At 39.7% G+C, this 27771-nt stretch overlaps 5 protein-coding genes across 5 annotated transcripts; 2 read left to right on the top strand and 3 right to left on the bottom strand.

Moving 5' to 3' along the window:
• Positions 1 to 197: 197 nt before the first annotated feature.
• LOC108052106 lies at positions 198 to 15697 on the top strand. Its single transcript, XM_017134432.2, is given in 6 exon segments — positions 198 to 434; positions 11325 to 11379; positions 11433 to 11514; positions 12045 to 12300; positions 12303 to 12875; positions 13195 to 15697. Coding segments are annotated over 6 exon segments (2196 nt in total). The 5' UTR covers positions 198 to 205; the 3' UTR covers positions 14196 to 15697.
• Positions 1125 to 1748, bottom strand: LOC108052105. Its single transcript, XM_017134431.1, has 2 exons — positions 1698 to 1748; positions 1125 to 1642 (listed from the first exon to the last, which is right to left on the bottom strand). Exons 1-2 carry the CDS (start codon positions 1738 to 1740, stop codon positions 1197 to 1199), a joined length of 489 nt encoding a protein of 162 aa, XP_016989920.1. The 5' UTR covers positions 1741 to 1748; the 3' UTR covers positions 1125 to 1196.
• Positions 15698 to 16791: 1094 nt separating the features above from the next.
• Positions 16792 to 20616, bottom strand: LOC108052104 (phospholipase A2 group XV). The gene is made up of 4 exons (XM_017134430.2): positions 20071 to 20616; positions 19638 to 20009; positions 18895 to 19417; positions 16792 to 18836 (listed from the first exon to the last, which is right to left on the bottom strand). Exons 1-4 carry the CDS (start codon positions 20228 to 20230, stop codon positions 18614 to 18616), a joined length of 1278 nt encoding a protein of 425 aa, XP_016989919.1. The 5' UTR covers positions 20231 to 20616; the 3' UTR covers positions 16792 to 18613.
• A 558-nt stretch (positions 20617 to 21174) lies between these two features.
• LOC108052111 (cell division cycle protein 23 homolog) lies at positions 21175 to 23504 on the top strand. The gene is made up of 3 exons (XM_017134436.2): positions 21175 to 22230; positions 22293 to 22894; positions 22955 to 23504. The coding sequence occupies exons 1-3, from the start codon at positions 21264 to 21266 to the stop codon at positions 23408 to 23410; spliced, it is 2025 nt and encodes a 674-aa protein (XP_016989925.1). The 5' UTR covers positions 21175 to 21263; the 3' UTR covers positions 23411 to 23504.
• A 227-nt stretch (positions 23505 to 23731) lies between these two features.
• On the bottom strand, positions 23732 to 25397 carry LOC108052112 (lysosomal Pro-X carboxypeptidase). The gene has a single exon (XM_017134437.2). It carries the CDS (start codon positions 25294 to 25296, stop codon positions 23884 to 23886), a length of 1413 nt encoding a protein of 470 aa, XP_016989926.2. The 5' UTR covers positions 25297 to 25397; the 3' UTR covers positions 23732 to 23883.
• Between the last annotated feature and the right edge of the window lie 2374 nt (positions 25398 to 27771).

Genomic DNA, 27771 nt, shown 5'->3' with positions numbered 1-27771 from the left:
TCCAGGCCACCAGAGGAGCGGCGGACGCAGCGGCCAGCGACGTCGCAGTAGCAGCAGTAATCCACACGCCGGCACAACGAAAGCGACCAGCGGCAGCGGTGGAGCTGGCAGCGCCGGCGGAGGAGGAGGCGGTGGCGGTGGAGGCGGGGTCAAGCAGAGCGTCAGCCGGAACAGCAACATCCGGAGCAGCAGCTCCAATAGCACCATGGCCTCGGCCAATCACCGGGGTGGCGGCGGACGCGGAGGAGGTGGCGCCGTCGCCGGAGCCGGCGCCGATGGCAATGCGATCGTGGGACTCCAGATCGGCTCCGCCTGGTTTCAGCGCAAGATCAACCTGAGGCCGCAGCACCGCGGCGTCCACCTGGTCACCGAGGAGATCCTCCGACAGATGCCGGAGCTGGCGCACTTCTCCGTGGGACTATGCCACATGCAAAGTGAGTCGTGTTTTTATTGCCACATCTAACTAAATTTTTAGTAGCAAATTTAATTTCGTTTTCAACGATTTCAAAAAAAATTAATATCAACTCATTTTAAGAGATCTTCACAAAATTTATGAATTCGAAAATTTTTATTAAATTGCAAAGAATGTTGTTAAAATGTTTATTTTATTTCCTTATACCTAAAAAAAAAGGTAAAGGAAATCTATATTCTATAGTCTTTTGTATACGAGTATACAAAATTTGCGGATCTTTTCTGTGGCCTCTTAATAAAACAGTTATCCGATTTTGTTAAAGATAAAAATATATTATTAAAATCGTAAAAATATCTATATCTCAAGTTGAAAAGCAAGGAATTTAGTATACTTATTATTTTTTGACAATGTGCTATGGCAGCTATATATATTATGCCAGCTAAAATATATAAAGGTTAATTTTTGAAGCATTAAACTCCCTTGCTAACTTTTCTAAGTCATATAAGCCTAAAAAAGTAAAGGAGCAAAACCAAACGATTCGAGATGCTATTATATGACTGGCATTGAAAATAGTTTTGTGTGTATTGATACACATATATTAATACAAAATCTTTGGTTTTATTTCCAATAATAGTTATTTTTTTTTAAGTTTATTGAACACGCCACACAAGGATGGACCTTGTTTTCGTGTATTGACGAATTATTTCTAAAGATCCCAAAAAAAAAGCGGGTAACGGGTGCTCCATTCTTGAGCAAATCAGGTGTGGTCATAGCCGGTCAAAAGTTAATAGTTAAAGAAATTATAGTCATAGTCATCATAGTCCTCACTTAATTTCTTTGGACATTCTAAATTATTTTCGGCTATAATGCTTTGCTTTCTAGCATTGGACAGCTTGTAACCGCCTTCGAGTGCGTGCTGTTGCAACTGGTAAAACTTTACACATCTTTTACCTCCTTTGTTCATGAGAATTAGGGTTTTGGCCTTGCTGATGCGTTCTGTAATTGTATCTTCTAACTTTTGACGCTTCTTGTCATATGCTTTAAAGTTAACCAGTGCCTGCATTTTCGGTTGAAGAAAGTTTTCTCCCTTACGAATATTATAGTAAAGTTCTTCTGTCCACTGAGCCATTTCACGGTTTCCAGTGGATAAGTGTCGATACTTATTAACAGCATCTTGTAGTTGCGCGTTAACTAGATCATTATTCTCTTCGGCTAAGTTGTAACTTGATGCTGTGAGTTATGTTATATTAATGACAGGTAGTACTAGGTGCTTTTAGGTACTCACAGTAGCAAAGATTTGCCAATAGGATTATTGCTGTAATCTTCATCTTGCTAAGTAGAAATTCAAAATGAAACTTACATTCAAAATCTAATAGATTTAAAATGTTGAGTAGACCACAGAGCGTAACTAAACAATTCGGCAAGCTAGAAAGCAACAAAAATAGATTCAAAGCGGATAGTTTAAATCTGATGTGTAACAAAGTGGCATTCCATTAATAAAAGTGGCCTATCCACAGGACTTTTTTAAGGTTTAAACCACATACAATAGCGTGGAAAATTACAAATGTTGTGTGGACACCAAGCAATGTTGTATGTTTACAAAAAAAAAATAATTACTCCTTTTGGCAGTCGTTCCAAGGCTGTATTTTTAAATCGTAATACATAGAGTAAAATAATAATAATGAATATAAGTACTTTATAGGATCGAAAATCTGCCTTCAGTGCGTTACAAACATATCATTGAAATTAAAATTCCTTTTGCTTAATATAACTACTTATGCCTAAAATGCTGTACCACAAATTCAGTTCCAATTTTCAAATACTGTTTTTTCGCGGATAGGTGTCATTATTTAGCCATTTAGCACATCTTCGGCACCTTTCTGCTCGCCTTCCCAAATGATTATCCAAAATTCAGGGCTCAAATGTCAGTTAATCGTGGGGAACAGCTGGAAAATCTCTTCTATTTCGGCTGCCACTCCCTCATTTCCATCGCATCCATCTTATTCTGAATCGCTGCCGATTTATACACTTCGAAGACCCCTCTCGACTAAACAGTAGATTGGCCTGGAAATAATGTGCATACTACGTACTCAATCAGGAAAAGCCATCCATTAGGGTATTCAAACTCAGGCATTGGGAAAAGTTTCCTGGCATTACATTTTCTTTGTGGGGATTGTATTTCTCCGGGGGAATCTTGCTATGGCCAAGGCGTTTGCATTTAGTTGAAAGTTCAGTTGGACAAACAGCGAAATGTAGAACTTGCATACCAAATCAGCACAAATTGTCGTTGGATTCAGCAGAGGAGCAGCCAAAACTTACAGGATTTGCAGGATTTGAAGGGGCTGCTGCCCCTGCTCATTTGTATTAGCCCCCAGTAACTGGGTTAAACTATACAGATAAACTGACTGACTTGGCCTGGTCACTCCTTTGTGCCTTTTGGTGGAGCCCCAAAAATTGCGATTGACATCCGAAAATAGTCTGACTTTTGTGTGACCCAAACGTGTGGCTGTGACGATGACCCACATTTGCGTGGAGTACTCCAAATTTAAAGCGGAGATAATTGCTTGGACTTTTGAGGGAACTCCGAATTGAGATGTGACCCCGTAAATGATGGTTTTATCTAGAGTTCTTTTAAAAAATAGTTGTCATTTAAAATTAAATAAGTTTTCTAGGATTTTTGTTATTAGCTAAAGTGCAACAAAGTAAATTGTCAAAGTCAAAGTGAAAGGCATTTTTATATGTTTTATTAATAGTTGCATTTTCAAGCTGAGATCCTTAAGTGCAATATGCCGCTTGACAGGACGTCCACACATATCACACGCCATGCGATTTGATTCCCTATTTAAGTTTTATATTCCTCTCCTCGGAATGCATTCGAAATAATCTCCGGATTGCAGTTCCTCAAAGTATTTCTTTTTGTGCGCTGCCACTGCTGCTCCTTGCACACTAATTCCCGTGTGGAATCCCCGCTTTCTAACAGCAGACACACTGGAAAAAACTTAACATTTTCTAACTGACTGTAGAAGCAACATTTTAAAATATTTAACAAGGATTAGTAATTTAATTACAACAAAATAACTCCAATTTTTTTTAATTAGAATTCCATTTTAAGGAACAAATTCTTACAAATAAGTTTTTAACTAACTTTTCATATATTCCGGACTTTTGTATTTCTACCAAAAAAAATTTTTTAAATAACATTTTATAATTTTAACATTTGTAAGAACTTAAAATTTTTTAAATAACATTTTATAATTTTAACATTTATAAGAACTTTAAGGTTTTTTAATTTTGTATGGTAAACAAATGTGGTTTGATAACGCCTTTATAAATTATAATTAAACTGTATTTTTCTCAGTGTAGACGAGTAGGATACTCAGGCAATGAGAAGGCAGTGCAAACGGAGAAACAACCTCCGTAGTTGGCTGCCTTGGAGGCAGCTTCTTGTTGACAGTTCGCATTACAATGCCAGGACGCGCTCCTCCATCCTGCGGCTTTCCGTCTCCCTCTCTCTCTCTCTCTCTTCCCGTCCCGCTCTGTCCCGGGCAAATAAATAAAATCGTATCATAAAGCGCCAGTTGTGGGGAGGGGGGGCTGATGGGGAAGGGGGGTTAGCTGGGAGTTGGCCTGACTAAAGTGAAAAGCAATCGTCGTCTTAGTCGCAGTCGTCGCTCATGTCTGCATGTCATGGTCTGTGGCTATGGCGTGTGAATGCTCGAGGCGAACTTTTCCAGCCCCCCTTTCTTGAGCACCCCCCGGCATTTGTACTTCCCCGCCAGCCCCTTAATGCACAGAAAGAAATATTATTTTTTCAATTTTATAAGACTTAAGGGAGCTTTGTCCTTTTATTTTATCTTTACACGTTCAGTACATTCAATACTCATTTGAGTTAGGCACACCTTTAGTCAAATGTACTAAGTATATTTTGTATCGTTTATAAAGAATAAATTAACATTTTGTATTCCAAATTTTATTCGATAATTTGTTGTGAGGAAGAAATCTCAAAGAATTATTATCATTTTAAGTTGTTTTAATACAAGCTATTTAAAGATTTATGACGAAAAGATTAGATAGATTTGTTCTTGACAACTAAAACAATCTATATAGATTTTAAAGCACTCTTTAATCCACACCGTAAAAACTTTTTGACAATATTTTAAGTGTTAGTTTATTTGATATGGTTTGAAAGCCAGTTAAGGAACCAAAAGAACATAGTTAAATTTATGATTTTTTGTGTTTTTGCTTTTAGCTGTTACCAATTTTTTTGTTGTGTGCCCCACACAAATCGTCTTAGCCAGCACATTGCAGGCAAGTCTTTATTATTACGAACCTTCGTTCTCGCTCGCTCTTGTTCTCTCCTTTATTTTTTTGCCAAATCAAAAGCACGTGTGTCCCTGCCCCTTGCCCCTGGCCAACCCCCTTTTCGCCACCCATGTTGTGTGCGTGTTTGTTGTCTGGGGTGCTCACTGTACGTGTATTGTTTTGTGAACTGTAAGCGGAATCTAATTGAGGTCAAGACATGTTTATTGATTTTCTTAAAAGGACTTCCTAATTAGACACACTTTACCAAGGGAACCCCCTTCGCCCCCCTTTCAATGCAATAAAGCAACAGAAAAAAAAATTAGTAAATAAATGCAAGCAAATGAAAGGATACTACCCTCTCCCCATTTCCATCTTTTCTATCCGAAGGAGAAGCAACAAAAAAGTTAATTTCGAGAGAAAAAAAAAGGAAAAAATAATTTCAAAGCAACCTTGCCATATGTTGTTGTCTTTTACTATTGACCTCAATAGCCCCCCTTTTTGCGCCGCCCCTCCCCCTTTTGTTTCTATGGGGAAAAGCAGAAACAACAGCGCGGAGATGGGGAAAAGTGGCCAAGAGGACACACAAATCACAAATATACAAAAATATAAGCCAAATGTAAAGGTAACTTGTTAAACACAACAAAAAGTAATGGAATGCAGGGAAACGCTAAAAAATGATATATCCACCCGGGTTTCGACTTTTCCACCTGAGCCAGGTAAATATTTTCCCTCTATGACTTGGTTCTCTTCTTTTTTTTTATTAATATTCATATGTGCGGCAGAAAGGTCGTCCGCTTATAGAACCGAACCCTACTGACCACAGAATGCCCCATTGGGGGTTTCCGTAACCCCAATATAAAGGGGACCTCGGAATCACCAAAGCGGTGTATATATTTATATATATGTATATATATAAATGTATGTGTGTGTTGAGCAAACCTAATTGCCTGGGGGGCAGTTGATGATTTGTTTGGGCTCTTACTTAATCCCACATTTAAAGGTTACATTCGAAGGAAGTCGAAGTTGATAGAAATGGGCCGGACTTTATTCTAATTAACTTGTATTTCGAGAGGTTGGCCAAAAAGTCAAAAGGATTTGATACATCATTTATTTCAATAGTTCAATTCAAACTCTTTTGAATTGGTGGCCAATATTGGGTTTGTTAAAAAACTGTTTCAAAGATATAGCTGTAACGATTTTTAAAATTTTCCCATATATCTCTTATAATTCATGATTTCCTAAGAGAAAAGCATTAGAACTAGTGAACCCTTAAGTATAGTGCTTTTATTCCTATCATTCATCCATGTTTAGTAGGAAAGGACATCATTAAAGCATACACTTTAAGATGTCGCAGGATCTGTTCAAGGCTGCTTTGACCGACTCAATGGAGCCTGGAGGATAAAGGATATTAGTGGTGGGAGGACCGTCCTCGACAGCAATTTGCTGCATAATCGCAAGATCATATAAATGGCTCAACTTCAATTTATAACCCGAGCATATTTTTCAGCCAAGCTGAAAAAGCAGCCAGAGCACAAAACAAGGGAAAGGACTCCGGCGGAGTGTCCTTTTTGTGGAGGAGCAACACGAAATAAATCAACAGCCAGCGAAAGCGAAACCAATTGGGGTTGAATTGGGGGGCTTTTCCTTGGAGTCGGGAGTTTTGGGAGCCTTTAACATTAGGGATATATTTGTGTGGGCGTTCTCGGCCATTTCTCTTTTCGCTTTCGTGACGACAGGGAAACTGCGAACGAGGGAAAACAAAACGGGGGAAAATGGAGAGGGAAGGAAAACAAATCGTGCCATGTGTGTGTCATACTTTTTGGGCTTCCGTTTATTCTTTATTCTTATTCCTTTATTCTGCCATTTCGGCTCCTTTAGCATTAAAATTGCTCGCTTATGAACCGCAAAATGCTGCGCTACCCAATAAATCAATATTATTTATGCAAAACGAGCACGCCAAAGGTTTTTGGTCCGGCCTGTGGCCCTCTTTTCCGATTTTCCAATCGTATCGGGGTGTGCTTGAACTAGTTTTATTCCGTTCTGTTCCGGTCCTTCAGCACCTGACACTAAAAAGGATGGCGGGAGCTGTGTGTATGTGTGTGTGTGTACATGCCACACCACCGATTTCTTGCGGTGTTCTCTGATTTCTGGCCTGCAGTCTCGGGATAAGCGAAAAACTCAACGGCTATGTAATAAGAAGGTTAATGAATTTAAGCATTTCCTTCAGCCCAACATTATGTAATACCCACACCTACCGCACACTCACGTGCTATTCGGAGACCTACAGTGGTTGGGATAAAAATGGGATCACAATATTAAAAAATATTCGGAGGTTAATTTTCCTATATATTTCCTATATATTTGAATTAAAGAAATTAATATTTAATTGATTTGCATTAAAATGTACGCCAGTAGGTATGCTACATATTTTGTTATAGGGCTGAAAATATCGTTATTTTGGTTTTAAGAAAAATTAATAAAAAAAGTTGTACCTCAATATACAATTTAAAATTATTCTTGTTCGTTTTGAAACAAAGGTTTTTTACTTCAAAGTACATAACAACCCGAACATAGCTTTTAGTTTCCCCGGACTTTCCTGTTGATCCTTGGAACTAGGACGTCGACCGCTGCTGTGCGGGCGTATCTGAGTCTGAGTGCGTGTTTGCATGAATATATGAATGAACACAGCCAGCTGAGCTGAGCCAAGTTGAGTTGTGTCGAGTCCATTGTTAAACACTGGGGTACTCCTCGATGCGGTTATATATATGCAGATGTGCGGGTGTGTGCTCCCAGCTTGTTTGTGCTGTCAGAATGTTTGACTTTGTATAATAAAAAGGCCTCTTTAAAAACATTAGCAACTTTTGTAGTGCCTGTAAACGCCAGCTACATGTACTCAAACCCGACCAAATGCCACCCATCCCGCCACTCCCACTCACACAGACAACTAAACATCTAAACAGCCGGCCAAAACGATGCCACCTGCTACTTAACTATGCGTACTACACTGGGAAAAATTTAGAAACTTAAAATAGTTTTTTAATCTCCATACATATGGGAAAAATAACTAAATTTAAAGGGATAAAAAATGGATTAAAAAGCCTGGAAATTATTAACATATTCTTACGTGTTAGAATTTTTATCAATTACTCTTCTTCTGAAAAGAGAATTAAATCATGAAAGCACCAAAAGTAACTATTGAATTTGTATGTATAAATTGGCATATCTCTTTAACTTCTTGATATAAAGATCTTAGTTCATACTAAATTTCTGTTTGGTACTTTTTCATTTTTTGTATTTTATTTAAATTTTGGTATGATAAGTATAAATGTATGATTCCCTAACACGTTTCTGTCAGCGCATAAACGTTTATTAGCGCCCTGGGCTCTTTGGCAATGGCTGCCATAGGCAAACATAGAACCCGAACCCCCCGAACCCCGCCTTCCCTTTACCCTGTTGGAGACCACAAAGCCCATGGCTAAATCATATTAGAGGCGTCCTCCGCTTGGCCACCAGCTTAACGCTCTGGATGAGCCTTTTTACGCCTCCTGCCCGCGTTCCATTTGTGTGTGGTGCAATGGAAAAAGTGTCAGTCGAGAGTATTCCAGGCGGATGCGCCAGTTGGGCGGACTAAAAAGTAGGGGACACGGAATAAATGTGCGCGGAATGCGAGCGACACAGCCAGGGACAACTCCAAATGCCACTCAAAAAAGTCGCTTCGCAGACACGCACAATTATGTTTACACCATTATCATATTTAAAACAAGAGAGAACGCTATAGTCGGGTGCCCCGACTATCAGATACCCGTTACTCAGGTAAAGGGAGTGCGAGGGAGATGGAGATAGAAACTTTGATCACGCATAACTTTTTAACGAATGGTCCGATTTGAAAAATTTCTTCTACATTTCGATAGGTATTGATAAACAAAATAAAACTGCATTTTTACTTTTCCGAAATATTTAAATTTTTAAAATCGTATTTAAGCGATTGTGGGCGTTAAAGGGGGCGTGGCACCTTTTTGAAACAAACTTGCGCTGCGTAGGAACTCCTAGAATCTGCATGCAAAATGCCAATCTTCTAGCTTTTATAGTTTCCGAGATCTCAGCGTTCATACGGACAGACAGACGGACAGACAGACGGACAGACGGACAGACGGACAGACGGACAGACAGACGGACAGACGGACATGGCTAGATCGACTCGGCTAGTGATCCTGAACAAGAATATATATACTTTATAGGGTCGGAAACGCTTCCTTCTACCTGTTACATACTTTTGCACGAATACAATATACCCTTTTACTCTACGAGTAACGGGTATAATTACGATGGTTGAGGGCACTCTTAGAATACTTATCAGTAAAAATCTTAAACTTTTATGAACAATAATTTTTTAAGTAAAGATTGAGGTTTAATGCCTTTTTTCAAGTGTATTAAAGTCTTTCCACTCTGTATTATCTTTTCGTCGCTGAAACCTGTCTAGTTTCATTTAATTTTAAAGAATATTATGATACCAAATACACTGTAATATAGGATTGATATGGGATTGATCAAAAATCCCAAAAAATATCTCATAAATAATTTAGATAAGTATATCAAATATTCATTTCATTAAAAGTAGATTTTCAGTAAACTTGTTAAGAGCTTGGAAAATCCTTGACAAAACTTATCTGAATTGGTTTTCGGTTGGAATTCAGTTGGAATTGATTTCTTTGACACCCCCATGGCACAATTAGTGATCATTTTTCAGTATGCAGGAGGGATGGTGTTGGAATTGTGCCATGTTTTCAGGTCCTCGCCGACGCCCTCGTCCTATTTCCACTCTCGTTCCCAATCAAATCCCATCCTGCAATCAATTTGCAAATTTGCTGTGTCCCTTCCCGCGTCAAATGTCACTTTGGTTTCATTTTCATTTGCATTGTCCGAAAGTCCAACCACTACGCCCAGATTTCTCCATGGGTAATATTTAAATTCCTGATGCCATTTACACATGTTCAACATGACATAATCGCCTGTGAAATTATTTAGAAAGAAATTGGGTCTGGGTCGTGAGTTTCCCACCGCACCAACCTGAAATCGGAACTTGGACATGCGTGTCTATATTCACATTTTAAGTTTGTGCTCGGGGCCTGGAAAATTACATCTCAGGGATTTGATAATAAACTAATTTTCGCTCAGCTTCTCCAGCTCCCAGCAGCATTCTCTTTTATTCATGAATACGCAATTAGTGTGCAAATTCAAGTGTGTCTCGTGTTGGCCGGCTATTTGTATTTACATTTTCCATCTATGTATTATTGAAACTAAATTCATTTGGTGTAAAATATTCAATTCTTAGTCGGCTTTCATTGAATCGCTTGACATTTTCAGCGTTGGCTGTTTGCCAATTGCAAGCCGCTGAAAATGTAGGCAATTATTGTTTAATTTTCAACTCCAAACATGCTCGTGTTTTTGTGTCGGGTCATCTCATAAATTTGTCAAACAATTTCATTTGAACTGGCAAAACAAATCTGTTTCTGTGTGAAAAACCCGCTGTTTGTGTTTGATTGTTCACAGGGAAAAAACATTTAAAAAAGTATCCCATATCGAGACAAAATTGTGACAAAAATAAGCCGAGATCGTTTGTCTAGAATCCATAAGGTGAAATTCAAAAAACAAAAGCTCAATTCTTATTTGAAGAAGAATTATTACTAAATTAAAACACGCAATTCAATAAATCAAGAATTATCAGTGTATTATCTTTTATAGCTTAACATTATTGGTTGTCATTTACAAAAACAGATTAATATTTTAATGTAATTGATGTGAGAGCTAACTCAGATAAATAGCAATTATACCCATAACGAGACAGTTATAATTTATATTAATCTGATTTATTGATATTTTAGTTGCATTTTTCTTTGGCTTGACAATGAAATAACTCAATAAAATATATTATTAAAATTAAAGCCATATCTTCAGCATACTAATATTATCTGATTTTGTACTGCTTATTGTAAAATCAGAAAAATATTTAAACCTTTTTAAATTTGATCTTAATAGAAATGTTCTAGCTTTTGCGCTAAAGAAAACAAATATATATAGTTTAAAAGATATAATTTATATATAGTCCCAATAAAACTTTATTATAAAATCGAAAGTTGCAGAGGGCAAGACTTAGGCATTTAAATCTAAACATGAAATTAACCAATAATTATAAGCCATTACTCTTAACACTATTTTACAAGATGTTTTGAGCTTTTTGGTCAATTAAGATCCAAAGATTTAATATTTGTATTCCTCACAGTTGTGTACATAATTCAAAATTAATAACCGTTTCCACTCAAGTGGTTTGAAAATCCTCCCCAGTTAAATTGGCCACATCATATCATGTCTTGTCATATATGTAACTTGCGATGGATTTACGTTATGTTATCAAGCACGACGAGTGTGGGCCTCGGGCAATACATTTTGACTAATTAGCGTTACAACTCAATTGGAAATGCATGGGGCTCCAGCTCCCCAGCCAACGCCTCGTCGTGATGGTCTAATAACCGGGGGGCTAATCATTATAAAGATTATTATTAATCCCACCGACAACTAATTGGCATTGTATGTGCACTTGTTTTGCTTTCAGTTCTTCACACCTCGGCGAGTTTAGCGTTAAACGAAAGCTGGGATCCAGACGTCAGGTGAGTAGATGGCCATATAGACAATGTATCCAATCTGATCGATTGCCTTGCAGAGACGACATGGAGATGATGTTGAATAAAATAGTTCCCGAAGGCTTGCCCTACAGGCATTCGTGCGAGGGACCCGACGATATGGTGAGTATTTGGGTGGTTCGAGGTCCTCTCTGAATTGACTGTATATTTTTTACAAGACAATGTCTTTTTTCCATTAGGTTTATAAACCTCACCTTACAAAAATTTCTATAATCATTTGCTTAGTGATAATAGCAGCAGGTTTAGGGAAACATTTATTTTACTGTTTATTAAATAAAATTTTTATTGGAGAAATATTTGCAACATTTTAAAACTTCCATTGACCTATAATAGAACGTTTTTAAATTTGTTGAACTTAATTATACAAATTTAAGCGTTATAGCTTAGTCAGATTTGGAACTTTAACTAAAATAAAAAATATTTGACTGGTAGCACTTTATTTATAAATTATCTATTAAGACTTTTGAATAACAAACCATTTATAATTTACTGATTTTGATTAATCATCAATCACCGATTCATATGATTTCTCTGTAGGGATTTTTAGTATTTAAAAGGCTCTTATTAAAGTTCAGCCTGTGTGAATAGGCCGACTTAGATAAAATTAATTAACCAATTAAATATCCTTGCAGCCCGCGCACGTGAAGGCCTGCTTCCTGGGCAGCTCCCTGACAATCCCGATAACCGATGGCAAACTGTCGCTGGGCACGTGGCAGGGCGTCTGGCTGTGCGAGCACCGCGACCAGGCCGGATCCAGGAAGCTGGTGATCACGCTGACCGGATGTCCGCGCGAACAGGCCCGCAGTCCGCTGTCACCCGTCTCGCCGATCGCCAGCACGTCCAGTTAGGGGCGGCCTCGCTCCACCCGCGACAGCCGGTAATCGCGGGGAGCGACAATAATGCCATCATTTCGTCGAGGCGGCTGATACTGCAGAAGAACTTGGCTAAGGCGACGGCCCAGCAGCGGGCGGCGGCGGTGATTGCCGCCGGACGCGGGGGATTGGGTGGCGGCGGTCAGCAGGACGCGTTGGCGCCACCCAATATACCCGGATTCGTGGAGACGAAGACCGGCCGCCTGCTGCTCCGCCAGCAGCTGCACCTCAATCTCAATCTGAACGTGCAGGAAACGCTGCGCGATGGCGTCGATATCGATGATGTGGACGAGGATGTCGACGAGGACGAGGACCTAGAAACCGTCACAACAGTGCCTCTTAACAATGAACAACTTAATGCTAAGGTCACAACCACCACATCCAGTTCATCAGCAGCGAGCAGTGCATTAGCTAAATTCAATCGCATCATTGACTCCACACTGGAGCGGCCAGTGGATTATGCCACCAGTCTGCCCAAGTTGAGTAGCGCCACCTTGCAGCAGCGCTTCAACCTGGCCTATCCGGAGTTGGTGACCCAACAGCAGCAGTTGCAGCAACACCAGCAACAGTCTAGATTGGAACAGCCAATCGGTAGGTTCGGTAATATTTATTCATTTATTATTGAGACATAAAGATATTCTTCTTGTATTCCGGTACTTTGTTATTCATATATTTTCATATTTTATATACGATTATAGATTGTTTAACATTTAACAAAATTATTATCAATTTAAACCACGTTTAACGGTGTAGTCATAATCGTTTCTCTTATTAATTTCGAACAACGTCAAGACAGACTTTTAAAATCAATTGTTGAGTATTTAATTAAATGGTTATCACGTTTAAATCATATTTGACTGGGATACACATTGGTTATTTCTTCTTATCATCTAAAACTTTTTTCTTGCAGAAATGGGTCGCCAGCAGCAGCAGCAACATCAGCAGCTGCAACACCAGCAACATGATGCGACCAAGCAGATCAGTAGCCTCCAGGGGAACCCCAGATTGGATCGTGGAACGGGCGCCGTTGCCAACAGCACACCATTAACACTTCAAGCACCCAAAACTCCAGCAACGGCGACGGAAGAGCAACAGTTGGATCCGGGGAATCCCCAACACCACGACGACGACGACGACGAAGATGATCATCCCCACCACGACGAGGATAATCAAACGAAACGAAATGATGTGCATTATTTGTTGAAACAGTTGAATAGTTTTAGTGATATAGAAGAAATAGAAATTGTTGATATGAAGCAAAGAGGTCAGCGGCCGCCGATGGCCTCCAGTTCGTTGGCGACCATGATGCCGCCACCATCGCCGGCACCGCCAGCCTCGCCCTCCACGCAGTCACATCGACTGGGGCCGCGGTTCGCCTCCTCCTCTTTGGGCGATAGCTCCTTGATCCTGCCGCAGCACCAGTTCGACGACTACCTGTTCGAGTCCTGCCACTACCTGGAGACAAACTACTTTGCCGCCACCTACCGCACTGCCATGGTCGAGAGCAGCTCCCACGAGTTCCGGCCCTCGACCAACAGCAGCTCGAACAGCTTCGAGCTGCACGAGATGGAGCCGCCCAGTGTCATCTGCAAGGCTGGCGCACCGCCATCTCCACTGGTAACCAGGTATCCCGGGCATCCTGGTCATCCTGGCCAACCGCCGCCGCGGTACCAGTTCGAGTATCAGGCGGAGACCCGGCTGACCACCAGTGGGGTGCAGACGGAGCTCACCGCCGAGTCGCTGGCCAAGATGAGCAACTGCAGCGGGAGTAGCTCCTCCAACTCGACGAGGGCTCCTCCCTTCTTCCGGTGCTGCTACACGCCCATCGATCGCTGGCGGGAGAGGAGGCAGCAGCAGAAGAGCTCCTCGGCCTCCTCATCCGCCGCCGCCCAGCCGCCCAAGGACGTCTGACACTGGGCGTGGCAGTCCACTCGAAGATCCAACATGTGCCTGGCTAACTTACTTCAGGGATGCAAGCCGAGGGAAAATGGGTTCGGAGTTTATAGACATGGTTCTGTGCAGTGGTTTATCCTTTTGTGCACTTAAATTTTTTGTATTAATTTTAATATCATAAATGAAATACTGGAGTTTTTATACTACAATTAATTTTCATCCTTTAAAATTCCGATCAGTGGCCCAAACTAAAATTTAAATACAAAGTTGCGAGACTCCAGACATTCCTGAATATGTTAAACAATAGTTGTTGAGTTCTTATTGTACATTTCATTTTCTATTTTGAATTTTACTCGTGGGCACCCTCATTCGAACTAATTCTGTTCCTCTTAAATTGGAATAATTCATTTAATTAAAAAACTATTACCATAAACCAAGAACCAAGTAAACCGAACCACAGAAACGGTTTGCATCCCTGTTATTTTGGTCGCTGTTCTCATTTGCGATATCAACAAGAGATTCCATTTCGATCGACAGTCGATACACGAATCACGAATCGCTAATCATGCGAAGGAAGTTCATTATTGTACAATTTATATATGCTTAAACGTAAACAAGAAATGTTAGTAAACAATTTTTTATACACACACCAGCCACACAGACATTCGCACATTTTTGCAATACACCAAAGTAAATGATTTGGAAATTTGTATAAATACTTGAGAGTTGATAAATGTTTAGCAGAAAACATAGATAGCTGCCAGCCTACTTATTCCCATTGAAACATTTAACACATTTCTGGCTTTTTGAGATGCTTTTTTTTGGTAGTTGGCTAAATTCTCTGCTAAGCATTTACTTAAGCTGAAATCAACTTAGGCCTAAAGTTGTATTCAAAAATGTTTCAACAGAAGAAAATATTGTTAAAAATTATTGAAAAAGTAGTCAAGGACGAGGGCAGGGGACGCGAGAGCTTGTATAGTAAGTTGATAAATAAAGTAATGGAGAATCATGTTGATAGTGGTCAGATCAAATAGATGAAAGGCGCGCACGCCGGCACTTTTGTTTTTAGATTCTAGATTCCTCTCGCTTTACCAAGTCCGTTTGTCTGTCTATAAATATAGCATTCAACTTAGGAAATTATCAGCGTGCGCGTATCGTATCGGGTTCACCGATCCCCAAAACAGATCGAAACCAAAAGACAAAAGCAATTGTTACATCAATAAGACACTATTCTGTTGACCTATCATTTAAGCCACTGATTTTACGTTTCGAAAGTTTAGGCTTTTAAGGAATTGTTGTTAGAGCACAAGAGATACTGGCTATACAAGCAAACCAAATACGGAACGATCCAACTCTTAAACCAACCAAGAGCAATATTAGTTTTTAAATCAGTTCGGATTTGTCAATTTTGTTGAGAACATATGCAAGTAAAATACATCAAATATATCACTAACTTGAATAAGCCTCGAGATCACGCTTTGGTTTATCGGAAAATAAATATATACGCAATTGGAACACCATCTTAAAACTGAATTTATTTCACCAACAACAAATTTCCGCTGCTCAACAATGAACTGAGACACGTCTGGTTTCAGGATCTTCAGCTGAGTTCTTCCAACAGAAAGTGCAATCTGAATGGGAGAATCACCACAACAAATGAAAACCAAACAAATGCCTTTTACATGCCCACACGTACACTAAAAAGAAAAAAGTAGCCCAAGAATGGTAACCAATGTTAGTCAATAATGCGCTGAGCAACATGCAAATGTCTGTAAATCACGAGCGAAGCGAACTAATTTATTTAAAATATATATCAACACGTTGATTATGTTAATCATTAACGAACGGCATAACAAATAAGTTGTTATCAAACGGGCTAATAGCGTTAGAGAATTACCTATTGTTGTATGTTTTATTCAAAGCGCACGAAATTTAATAAACATTAACGTAATCGCTAAAAAAAAAAATGGCGAAAGAAAACCGTAGCTAAAGTGAAATTTTTGTAAACTTTTTGATATGTGATGATGATTTGGATAAATTAGAGCCACAGAGGAAAGAATTATTACCTTAACCTAGCCATAGATATTTAATCAAATTAAAATGAGTAGCGCAAATGCCAGTGAGCAAAACCCAAGGAAAGCTAGCTAAATTCTAAGAAGGATAACCGGAAGCGTCAGTGGCCAGTTGTTATGCAATAATCGTAGTCTCGGCCAGCCGAAGCACCAATCAGGGTTCCTTCCGGCGGCAGGATTATATATATATATATCTCTTTATATATATAGATCCGATCCAGAGGGGTCCGGACTCCGGAGGGAACTGTTATTAGCAATATTGAATATTCAAGGGCAATTCAATTGTGTATTAACGACATTGATAAATCTGAATAGCGAACGCATTGTAGGAGCCTAGTTAAAGAACCCCCATGAACTCAATACGATCAGATTGAAATGAATACTAAGTGTAACTAAGCGAGTAAGTAGAAAATATTCAATTGTACATAGGACTTCATTTACAATCACTTGATTTGTTGACTGGTTTTGATTCAGACAGTTATGCGTTACCCAAGGAGGATGATAGGCGGAAATATTACCGACACGAGTAATAACACACGAAAAAGCTTTAATTAATTTAATTACCGAAAAGGAAAAACAAAAGAACGTACTACAAAATGTATTTAACAATAATCATTTTTGATATCATTCCCATTGGTAACGGATTCCATTGTAGATACCTATTGAGCAGCCAGTAATTAATTAACTAGTCCGCTAAGTCGTCAATGTCGCCTAATGTGAGTTCTATATATTGCATCAGATAATACAATAACAGAGCATATTAGCTGTAAAACCAAACAAACAAGGCAACTAATAAAATAACAGAACAGAACAGAAAAAAGGCCTAAAACACCCTAAAACCACATACAAAAACACACACCACGCCACAACACCACACAACACACACATTCGATACGACTCGAACACTAAGCTTTTATAAAACTATTTAACAAAAATATATATATACTATGGAAAATAATAATCCTGCCAAGTAACATTCGAATACCTGCTTGAAGAAGATACACCCGCTTTTGCTAAGAAAACGAAACAAAACAAAGATTTAATAAAGATGAAAAAACGTAACGAAACCAAAATAGATACAAGATCTAGAAGAGACACTATGGCTAAATACGATTTTTATACTTTCGATAAAATGATTTTTTATACTAAACGTAAAACTCTTTGAAACGGAACACGCAGAATGTGGCGGACTTTTTGGGGTATCGATTTCAGAATCACTTTGATTTGAGTCAAGGAAAATAAAGGTCATATTATAGTTATATATATATATATATAATATCCGTACATTATATATGTAAAACCCTAACTGCAACTATGGAACGAGAGCACAAATTTTGTTGAACAAAGGGACAAGCCCGCAGAAGCAGAAAAGTAAAAAACAAAAATCAAATACTGACAAAAACAGGAAAAAAATCGTTCTTTAAGTCCAATTTTCAACACACACACACTCAAACACTCACTCCCACACAGACACACACCCACATGCAGCAACATAAAATCAAATATATACTAAATATATAAACATGTATGTATATATTTAGCTAACAAGTAAATAAACAACACCCGCACAAATCGCTCACCTAAACGAATTACAAATTAAATATGCTTTGTAAGCTCAAAAAGCGAAAAACCGAAAACATGACCCGCAGCCAGCAAAAAACTATAGCGAAAATGTCCACAAATTAAGCCTACGACAGCGATTTTTGTATGAGCAAACAATTTGTAAATATATATTTCTTGATTTTATCGAAAACACTAGAATCATTCGACAACTTTAGTTTTATCCTAATTGCAACCGAAAAAACACTTTTTTCTATATCTATCCAGATATCGGAGTACATAAGCGAGAGCATACTTTAAATGGAAAATTATACCAAAAGTAATGAACAATGTCAACTACAATAAATTAGCAAAGTGGAGGCGGGAGGAAAGTGAATGAAATTAAATATTAGTGCAATAATTAACAAATTATTCGGTATAATTAAAATGGAATACATCTAAGTAAACGCTTTGTAAAATACATATAAACAATTTATTAAATGAAAAAATGAAAATGGAAAACAATAAAAACGAATAAAACCAAGAGGAAAATGAAACACTATTGAGTAATAAAAAGCGTTATGCATTGACATTGACACACGTGATTCGATATCTCATCTTATAAGCATAAATCAATAAGATAACAATAAAGAAAAATTAAAGAAAATGCAAAGCGAGGTTCTACTCCTTTAGGTTTGTGCTACTTAACGAATTACATTTATTTAACATTAAAATTGGCATTGTTGTTGTATTTAAATTTTACAGATACCGCATGGGATTTTTAAATCAAGAAACTCTTAACCTAATAAAACAGGACACTAGAGATTACGGCTGCTGCATGACAGTGCGAACATATTTGAGGACATCTGGATTAGACAAGATATGCATGTGGTCCACGCCCTGCAGGGCCAGTGTGTTTATCGGGGAGCTGGAATAGCCCGACCAATACTGACAGGCTCGTAAAGAACGCTGGTTCACAGTGCCATCGCCCAGGCCCATAATAAGCTTTGGCGTTTCTCCAGCAATATTCGACTTTTTGTACTGCAACCTGTTGGTTAAAATTAGCGTTGGTTCGGTTTCTTTTCCACAAAAATATCTAAGCTTACCTCTCTACCGTGTCTAAGCCATCGCCATACAGGCAATGCAACTCCACATCGGGTGGACTGAAGTTTTGGCTGTATCGAATCGTATCCTTTCGCATTTCCCAGCCCGTCATGTAGTCTATGTCGTTGAAGAACTCCTTGAGCTGTGCCATCGTATAGTTTCTGCTTGGGGTCATGGCCAAAACCTCTGATGGTTTCCAAAACAACGGCGATGGCAGAAGCCAAGCAGTGGATGGATGTGTTATCTGCTCGGCCTTGAGTATATTGGCACTCAGAGCAAAGGAGTCGAGATCGTCGCCCATGGCAAAAACCTTCACCGCCTTAAAGCTGCCAGCCCAAGCTCCGGCGAGGCTGATCTGTCGCTTTACGTATTTGGCCTTCCACTGGACGGTCTGCTGCTGCAGGAACACGAGGGTCATGGGACTGCCCATGCTGTGGGTGATAAAGGTGACAGCTGTCTGATTATTGGCCTCGTAGCTGTCCTCCACTAGTTGCTTGAGATCGATAAAAAATTGTTTGTTCTCATCTGAAATGGTAGTTATAAATATTATTATTATATTTAATAAAAGCTCACCGACAACAGTCTAAGTTTAAGCAAATTTATGATATATTATTAAAGAGGTAAAAATTGGATTTTCCAAAAATGTTTTTGAGACTTGCACATTCGAGCCCATAACTTTTGACTAATGTATAAAGACTATCTGTTAGGGATAATATATTTTCACACGTGAATAAGATGCACTCACTCGGCGCTTTACGGAAGTCGTAGGGTGCTCCATGGATGTTCAGTTTGCGGACATAGCCCAGATCCACCAGCACATTGGCGATGTCCTTGAAGTAGGCTCCGGCACTGTTCTTTGTTGGATCGATCCACTCGACGACCTCCGGATTGCCCCAGCCGGGAATCCTTGTCTCCACACCAGGCGTATTGTGGGTGGTCCTGGTGACCTTGTCGTAGTACAACTTGACATTGTCTATCCAGCAATACACCATGGGAATGACCAACTGCTCGAGATCCAGCCAGAGATTGTACCAGTCGTGGGTCTTTTGGCAAAATAAATAAGGAGCGCTGGACTTATTTAGGCGGGCATCTAGCTGGCAGCCTCCATCGCCGGGAACTGAAATTTGATAGTATCTTAACACAATCTGACCTTGGAAAGCGAAAATCAATGGACTTACCAAAAATCACGGGCGAAAGCTTGGGTTCAGGAGGTGGCGGAGGCGGTGGTGGTGGGTTAGACCTGTGTTTTCTGGTAAAAGGCCAGGGCCAAAAGCATTCGCCTAGACCCAGAAAAGTGGCCAATAGCAGCACCAGAAATATTCCCGATTTGAGCCTCATTGTGCGATGTGCGTTTGCTTGTAAACAAAGCAGGAGTGACGCCTATGGCGTATAGTCTCTATATAGCTAACAGGTTATCGGGTCGGATGATAAAGGTGCCTGCGTAAACAAGTGAATCAGCCCACAAAGCTTTACGATGATTATTGTGCATTTAAATGCTGCTTCTGTTGTCTGCGCAGTTACAGTCAGCTGATATTTGACCTTTAAACTCTATTTGCGGAACTGTGGGGGTCGCATTTCCCGCGGAAGAGGACGTCACGGGTTCCAATCATTTATTTAAACAAAGGTATTGAATTCACAAACATGTTATTGTTTCTTATCTTTATGATGTTGCACAGTTTGTTATGGTCAGCATTAATATTTTTCTTGGTGTGACCAGGTGAAGAATGTTGTGCCTTGGAGATAAGATAAGTGATGAGAGTACTGGTCACAATTTAAACAGTTAAATTTAAAATCAATGTTAAAGTCTGTTATTGTTAACTTTATCAAAAATTGTAACAGTTTAACAGTTAAAGCTCAACATTTACATACTTGAAAAGTAACAAAACTTAACGAGAAAATGGTTGTTTTTAGTCATTTGTATAAATGGGCATTTTATTAATAACGAAATAGAAACAAGTTTTTGCTGTTTTCCACTTGATATATTTTGATATTTTTATGCATTCGTTGTTAGGGCCCATTATTAAAGAAACACACACGAAATACTATGAAAACCATGTTAATCAATACATACTTTTTTTCTGTACAAGGTTTAAAAGTCTTAAAAATTGTGCTTGAGTAACTGTTACACGTTATAATTATTTTGTTGGGAAAGGTTAGAATGGTACCTAATTTCGATCTTAGGTACAGATTTTCAAAAAAATATTTCGTGACTGTTCACTAACGGAACTATTCCCATCATTGATTGATCGATAACCATTTTCTGCTGTCCGATTTTTTTTGTTAGCACATCGCTAAGCGAAGCGCGACCGGCAAATAAATTGTTTTCGTTAATTTTGCAAACAATATCAAACCGAATTGAACCGAGAACAAGATGCAGGAGTTCTTCAGCGTGTTGCTGCCGGATGTGAAGCGGGAGCTGCGCCGCGGGATCGTCGAATGCTCCAAGCGGGGTCTGCTTTACAGCACCAAGTGGCTGGCGGAGATGCACAACGGATTGGCCGACGTGCAAATAGATAATGAAGCTCCCAATGAGGATCGCACGTTCAGCGAATGCCAGCTGGAAGGGATTGCGCCGGCAGAGTACAGCGACTATTTTCTGGCCAAGAGCTATTACGATGTAAGGGAGTACGATCGGGCGGCCCATGCAGTTAGGAACTGCGAGTCCAGTGTGCCGCGCTTTCTGCACTTTTACTCCACATACATGGCGCGGGAAAAGCGCCGACTGGACTCCACCACCGACCAGGCCAATCTCCACGAACCGAATCAGATGCGTGACCTCGCCGATCTACTGGCCACATTGCGTATGGAGTACGGAAAGAGCCGGCTGGACGGCTACGGCATCTATCTGTATGGTGTCGTCCTGAAAGCCCTGAATCTCAACCAGGCTGCCGAGCAAATGCTCATCCAGGCCATTAGACTGGTGCCCATGTTGTGGAGCGCCTACCTAGAACTATCTCCGCTCATTATGGAGAAGAAGAAGCTGCTTAGCCTGCAGCTTGGCGGGCACTGGATGCGGCACTTTTTCATGGCGCACACCTACCTGGAGTTGTACCTAAATGACGACGGCCTGAAGATCTACGAGGATCTTCAAGCTTCGGGCTTCAGCAAAAGCATCTATTTGATCGCACAAATGGCTCTGGTCTATCACAACAAGCGGGATGTGGACAAGGCAATTGAATTGTACCAAGCACTTCTCGAGAACGATCCCTACCGCCTAGACAATGTGGACACCTACTCGAACCTCCTGTTCGTCAAGGAGATGAAAACCGAGATGGCCCAGTTGGCCCACAAGGCTGTGAGCATCAATAAGTACCGTCCGGAGACGTGTTGTGTGATAGGTGGGAGTTTATTTCAGTTTGCAAAGATGTATTAAACTAATAATTTATGATATTCCCCCCAGGCAATTACTACAGCATACGCTGTGATCACCAGGTGGCAATTTCCTACTTCCAGCGGGCTCTCAAGCTAAATCCCAAGTACCTGGCCGCCTGGACGCTAATGGGTCACGAGTTCATGGAACTGAAGAACACTAATGCAGCTATACAAAGCTACCGAAAGGCAGTGGAGGTCAATAAGCGGGACTACCGTGCCTGGTATGGACTGGGTCAGGCCTATGAGATCATCAAAATGCACTACTACAGTTTGTACTACTTTAAAATCGCCCATCAACTGCGTCCCTACGACTCCCGCATGCTGGTTGCCTTGGGTGAAACGTACGAAAAGCTGGACAAGTGCGAGAATGCGGTTAAATGCTATTGGAAGGCCATTGATGTGGGTGATATAGAGGGCATAGCCATGTACAAACTGGCCAATCTGCACGAGAAGCTCGGCGATCACGAGACAGCGGTCCACTGCTACATCATGTACTGCGAGGATGAGCGGGCGGCCACCGATAAACAGAGCCTCTACCAGGGCTTTATGACGCTGGCGAACTACTACGAGAAGAAGGCGGATTACGAAAGAGCTGCCTATTACGCTTACAAGTGTCTGGACTCCGATGATGTGAGCTTATTTTTTTGTTCCAGCCATAACGTAGTTAAACAAAGTATTTTATATTTTCAGCGCAAAACAGAGGCGAAGGCATTGCTGAAGACAATCGACTGGAAGCGCAATGCCGAGTGGCAAAAGAAGCCTAAAACTACCACGGCAGTGGCGAATGCAGAGACCAGTTCCGAGGATGAGATGGAATGGGAGCTCCAAGATGTCCGAGTCCGTGTGCCCTTCACCTCCATAGCAACCACGACGACCTCCACAACAGCAGCTGCTGCCGCAGGTTCAAGTAGCTCATCGAACAGCTTACGTCCGGGTCGATCTTTAGTAGAGGGGATGCGTCGATCGCAGGCCAACAGAACTAGCTTAACCCCGGCTGCCAGCAGTACTACAACCACATCGGCAACTGCAGTCACAACGGCCACGGAGGAGACACCTGGAACAACCAGCGGCACAGCAAATCCTACCGAGCAGCCGCCCTCGGATGATGCCAGCTCCATGGAGATATCCAGCGTTTCCATCGATTAGTTAAATTCGATCCAATTGTAAATTGCTCTTTGTTTTTATGAATTATATTGGAATTCCAAGTAAATATACTAGTCGTATCAAGTTTGAGCATAAAGCGGCCACTGCCAGGATTATAATTGTATCACCAGTAATTTATAGATCCATAGGTAAGTTTGAAAATTTATTTTAAAAATATTAAAATTCTGCAGTAGTTATTTCAGATTCGAAACCTTTTCCAACTATTTTTACCAAATAATAAATGTCTTTATTGTTTAAAAGTCTTTTTGAATCAACTCAGAAAAATTAATTCAAAATACAGATTAAAAAAGTACACATTTATAATAATTTTTAAAAGTGCTACAAAATAGATCTTGTATTTTTAAAAAATTGTTCACTTGTTATAACTATGTTTTAATAATTTCAAATGTTTGATAGCTTGGCCTATAAAAAGCTTTTACATAGTTTTAAGCCGAATGAATAAAAGCAATCTCATTTCAGAACTCTTGAATCCAACGAGCTATGATTTCTGCCTCCTTTTCGCGAGCATCGCGCACTGACGGTGGATCAGCCGGATCGCTGTGGCGCAAATCCAGGTGATGGGCTCCCTCCGGCAGGATGATGACAAAGACCTTGTCATTGGGGGACTGCAGAACACCGCCACCGCTCCACGGATCTAGCAGACCGTTGCTGAAGATGATATTGGTGACAGCTTCCAGATTTCTTCCGCCATAACGTAAAATAATGTCATACGGCTTGGGCGTGAGACGATAGTTCTTGTAGCACTTATCGGCGAAATCCTTGAAGTTCCAGGCAGATGAGCGGAACATGGTTTCAGTACCGTTGGAGCAGAAAGGCATCACCATCTGGTTGCAGGTCTGAACATTCCAGCCGGCCTCATCGGCATTCGAGTTCGAGGATATATCCAGGCACTTGGAGGACCCAGTGTAGTTGGTATAGACTGCCAGGGCACTGGACATGGCGTGCAGCAAATCTCCATCGCCTGTATGCAAATCCTTCAGATAGTAGCATACCTGCCTCACAGGATAAGCCGGTAATGGAGCCAGGAAACTGCTGTTGTACGGATAGTTCACCATGGCCAGATTGCTGTAGACCTCTTCAATGTAGTCCAGGAACTTCTTCAAATCCACATCGCTCTTGATCGGACTGCACAGGTGAAATGCATCAGATATCTGCTTCTTGCCGGCATCGTTCCCGCCCAGAGTCTCAAAGAGTTTCCACGACTTGGCAATGTTCACTGTGCAGTTTGCGTTGTAGGCATTCTCGAAAACCGAAGTCACAATCCTGTAGAATATGTCGCAATCGGTTATACCGGGAAACTGGAGAATGGGGGCCGAGGCGGCCAGGGCTCCAGTGACCAAATGCGGATACTTCATTCGGAACCAGGCGGCCAGCATTCCGCCGTAGGATCCCCCGAAGGCCACCACGGGCATCTGGCGATCGCTCCTCAGATAAGTGATCAGCATGGCGTAATCCTCCAAAGTCTGTTCCACCGTAAAATAGGCCAAGTGCTCCGGCATGCTGGTGTTAAAAGTGGAACTCCCGAAGGGCAGAGACTTTCCATAGTACCGATGCTCCGCGAAAATGACCAAAGCCCTCTGTTTTTCCACCTGTTCCCACAGGAATCCGGTATTCTGGGCAAAAAGTTCGATGTCCCCTTCGTTTCCAGTGTAAAAAAAGATCGGAGTGCGGGCATTGCTCTTGTCGACGAACGAGTCGTTGTACAAATAACGAATGTTGAAGGTGGCGTTGATCAGGAAACTAAAGTGATCCAGCGGCACTTGGAATTCCTTGATCTCGTACTTGAACCTCTGATCCGATTTACAGCCCGTGATCAGGAGGATTCCCAAAACTGCTGACAATGCAGCTCGCATAACAAGTTCTCCCATTTTAGGGACAATCAGATGACCAATTGGACTCACAAGTTTTTCAGTTCGTTATCTCTAAGCCGGGCTTTATATTATATTTTATATATTTATTTAGTGTTACCAGGCGGCATAAGTCTACGAACCCATACATTTTTTATTCGGGCTTTAAATAATCAATTAAGACGCATACATTCGTAAAACTTTTGAAAATTAGATTATAATTCTGATGTTATTAAGCATTTAATTATTAATAAAGAAATTATATTTTAATTTATTAAACAAATAGTTAATTAAAAAAATGTACGTTACTTTTACATTCCGAAAATACATACTTATTGGATAAGTCTAGTTATGCAAACGATTTTCGTTTTAGTATCCTGATTAAATAGTTATAATCTCACAGAACCTAGGAAAAAATCAAAAAATTACGATAATTACCTTGAACATTTTGAAACTGAAATCAATTGAATTAGGACTGAATTTGCGTGTTAATTCTCTGCATGTCATTTTTTAACCTTTATATATTTGAAAATTATTTTTTTTTTAAATATTGAGATTCTTCTTATTTAAATGAAATGGTATTGAATAGGTATTGACTTACCTATTGAATTGTGTTGCAGAATATTTAAAAAATGCATTAAAATCGGTACATTGAAAAGTTAAAAGTACTGATTGGAGAAGGCACCAAAAATTTATGACATTTTAATTTTAATAGAAATCACCATGAAGACATACATACATATCATATTTTTTTAAGAACTAAATATTTACAACAAATATGTTCTTAAAAGCCGTTTTATTTGAATCGAAAATACAAGCAAAACATTGCTTACAGCTGTTATTAGTGATGACAAACATAGGCATCTGACTATCGATTTCGATTTAGTATTAAAATACTTACATAACTTAAACACAATCCTATGTAGATACCATGTATAATTACATGACAGGGACAAAAACCTTTTTTCCTATTTTTACCCTTGTCGATGGCATTATAATTTTAATCATAAGTGAATGAGACATTTCCAACCATTTCGTATGTAAATTCTTGATCAACATGATCAAATATGTATTTATCTATTTCTTTGAACTTTTTAAGATTAAGTACTAAAGCTGCAATGTAAGATGTATTTAAGATTCGACTTGCGAGGTTGGCCCTCTTCCTTGTTAATTCTGGTTTTTGGCAAAAGTTCTTAAATGTTTAAAATATTTTTAAGCGGGTTGTAATTCTCCTAATGTCCTAATACAGAATTAAATATTTTTAACACAGAATGCTGCGCATTGTAATAATTATTATTATGATTAAGCCAAAAAAAATGTTTTAAAAAATAATATATATCTTTATGGACATACAAATCTCGCAATTTATTTAAATTGACTGCGCCAATATTTTTATTACTAGAACATGGGAGAATATGGGAGGGGAAATTAAATTGTTGCAGCTGATTTTGATCACATAAAAAACAACTAAGGTTGAGCTATATTGTTAATGTCAAAATAAAGTCAGGTTAAAAAGAAAGTTCATATCATCTATTAATCGCAAAAAGAAAGTTCTTATAATTTTCCATTTAATTTAATCGCAAAACACATGGCAGCATTATATTAAAAAAAAAACAAAAATACATAAGAGCCCTACAAATAAGAAAATCCTTATGATTATAAACACGACTATATATTTTCTTAGAAAGGAATAATTAATCTGGCCGCAAGTTGGGGAACCCTGTATTTATGTTTGACGTTGGCATTTATCAAAACAATTTCGTATCGTTTCGATTGATCGCTTCCACATAGGCACACACTTGGTTACACGTCTTTGGGTAGTTTATTTTGCAGTCGATAGCCACTCAAGTGTATCCAAAGGCATAAACATAATATTGGGGCAGCATAATTGGCATATGGCAATGGAATGCCCTGCCATAAGATTCTCAGTGCTTCAGTTCAGTTTCTACGATCGGCTCAAATGCAATGCAAGGATTTTCACTCACAAAATACTGTGACAATTCAGTGTAATAAATTGTGTAAATGTTTAGGTATCACTTAAAATTGCACATTTATGCGCCAAAACAAATCAATTCATTCGGTCCCGCGAGTTTCGTGCATAAATTAATAAGCCAAAAAGTAATTTCGTTTTTCGTGTGTATATTGATATATAAATTATCATAAAAACGGAGCTAAATTGAATTTGCAGTGGGTGGTGGGTGGTGGGTGGATTGTCCGAAACCGAAGCGCAGATGTCAAAACGGGCCCAGCGGAAACGGAAACAAAGCAGCATCAGAATCAGAATCACAAATGTCAGCCGTTGCAATGAGGTCAACCCACTTTGGTCCGCCGGTCAGTGGTGTCACATAAAATATCCATCACAATAATCATCGTCGGCCTCATGGCGGGATTATTTTCCATTTTGTGCACTGGTTCGCCTAATTGATTTCATTTTTTTGTCGGTGTGTTAATGTCAAAAGAAGAAATAATAATCGTTGTGGCGCTAGTTGTCCGACT

The sequence above is a fragment of the Drosophila rhopaloa genome, unplaced genomic scaffold (genome assembly GCF_018152115.1).
Source record: "Drosophila rhopaloa isolate 14029-0021.01 unplaced genomic scaffold, ASM1815211v1 contig_2, whole genome shotgun sequence".
Taxonomy (NCBI): Eukaryota; Metazoa; Arthropoda; class Insecta; order Diptera; family Drosophilidae; genus Drosophila; species Drosophila rhopaloa.
This window is presented reverse-complemented; position numbering and strand designations above follow the sequence as displayed.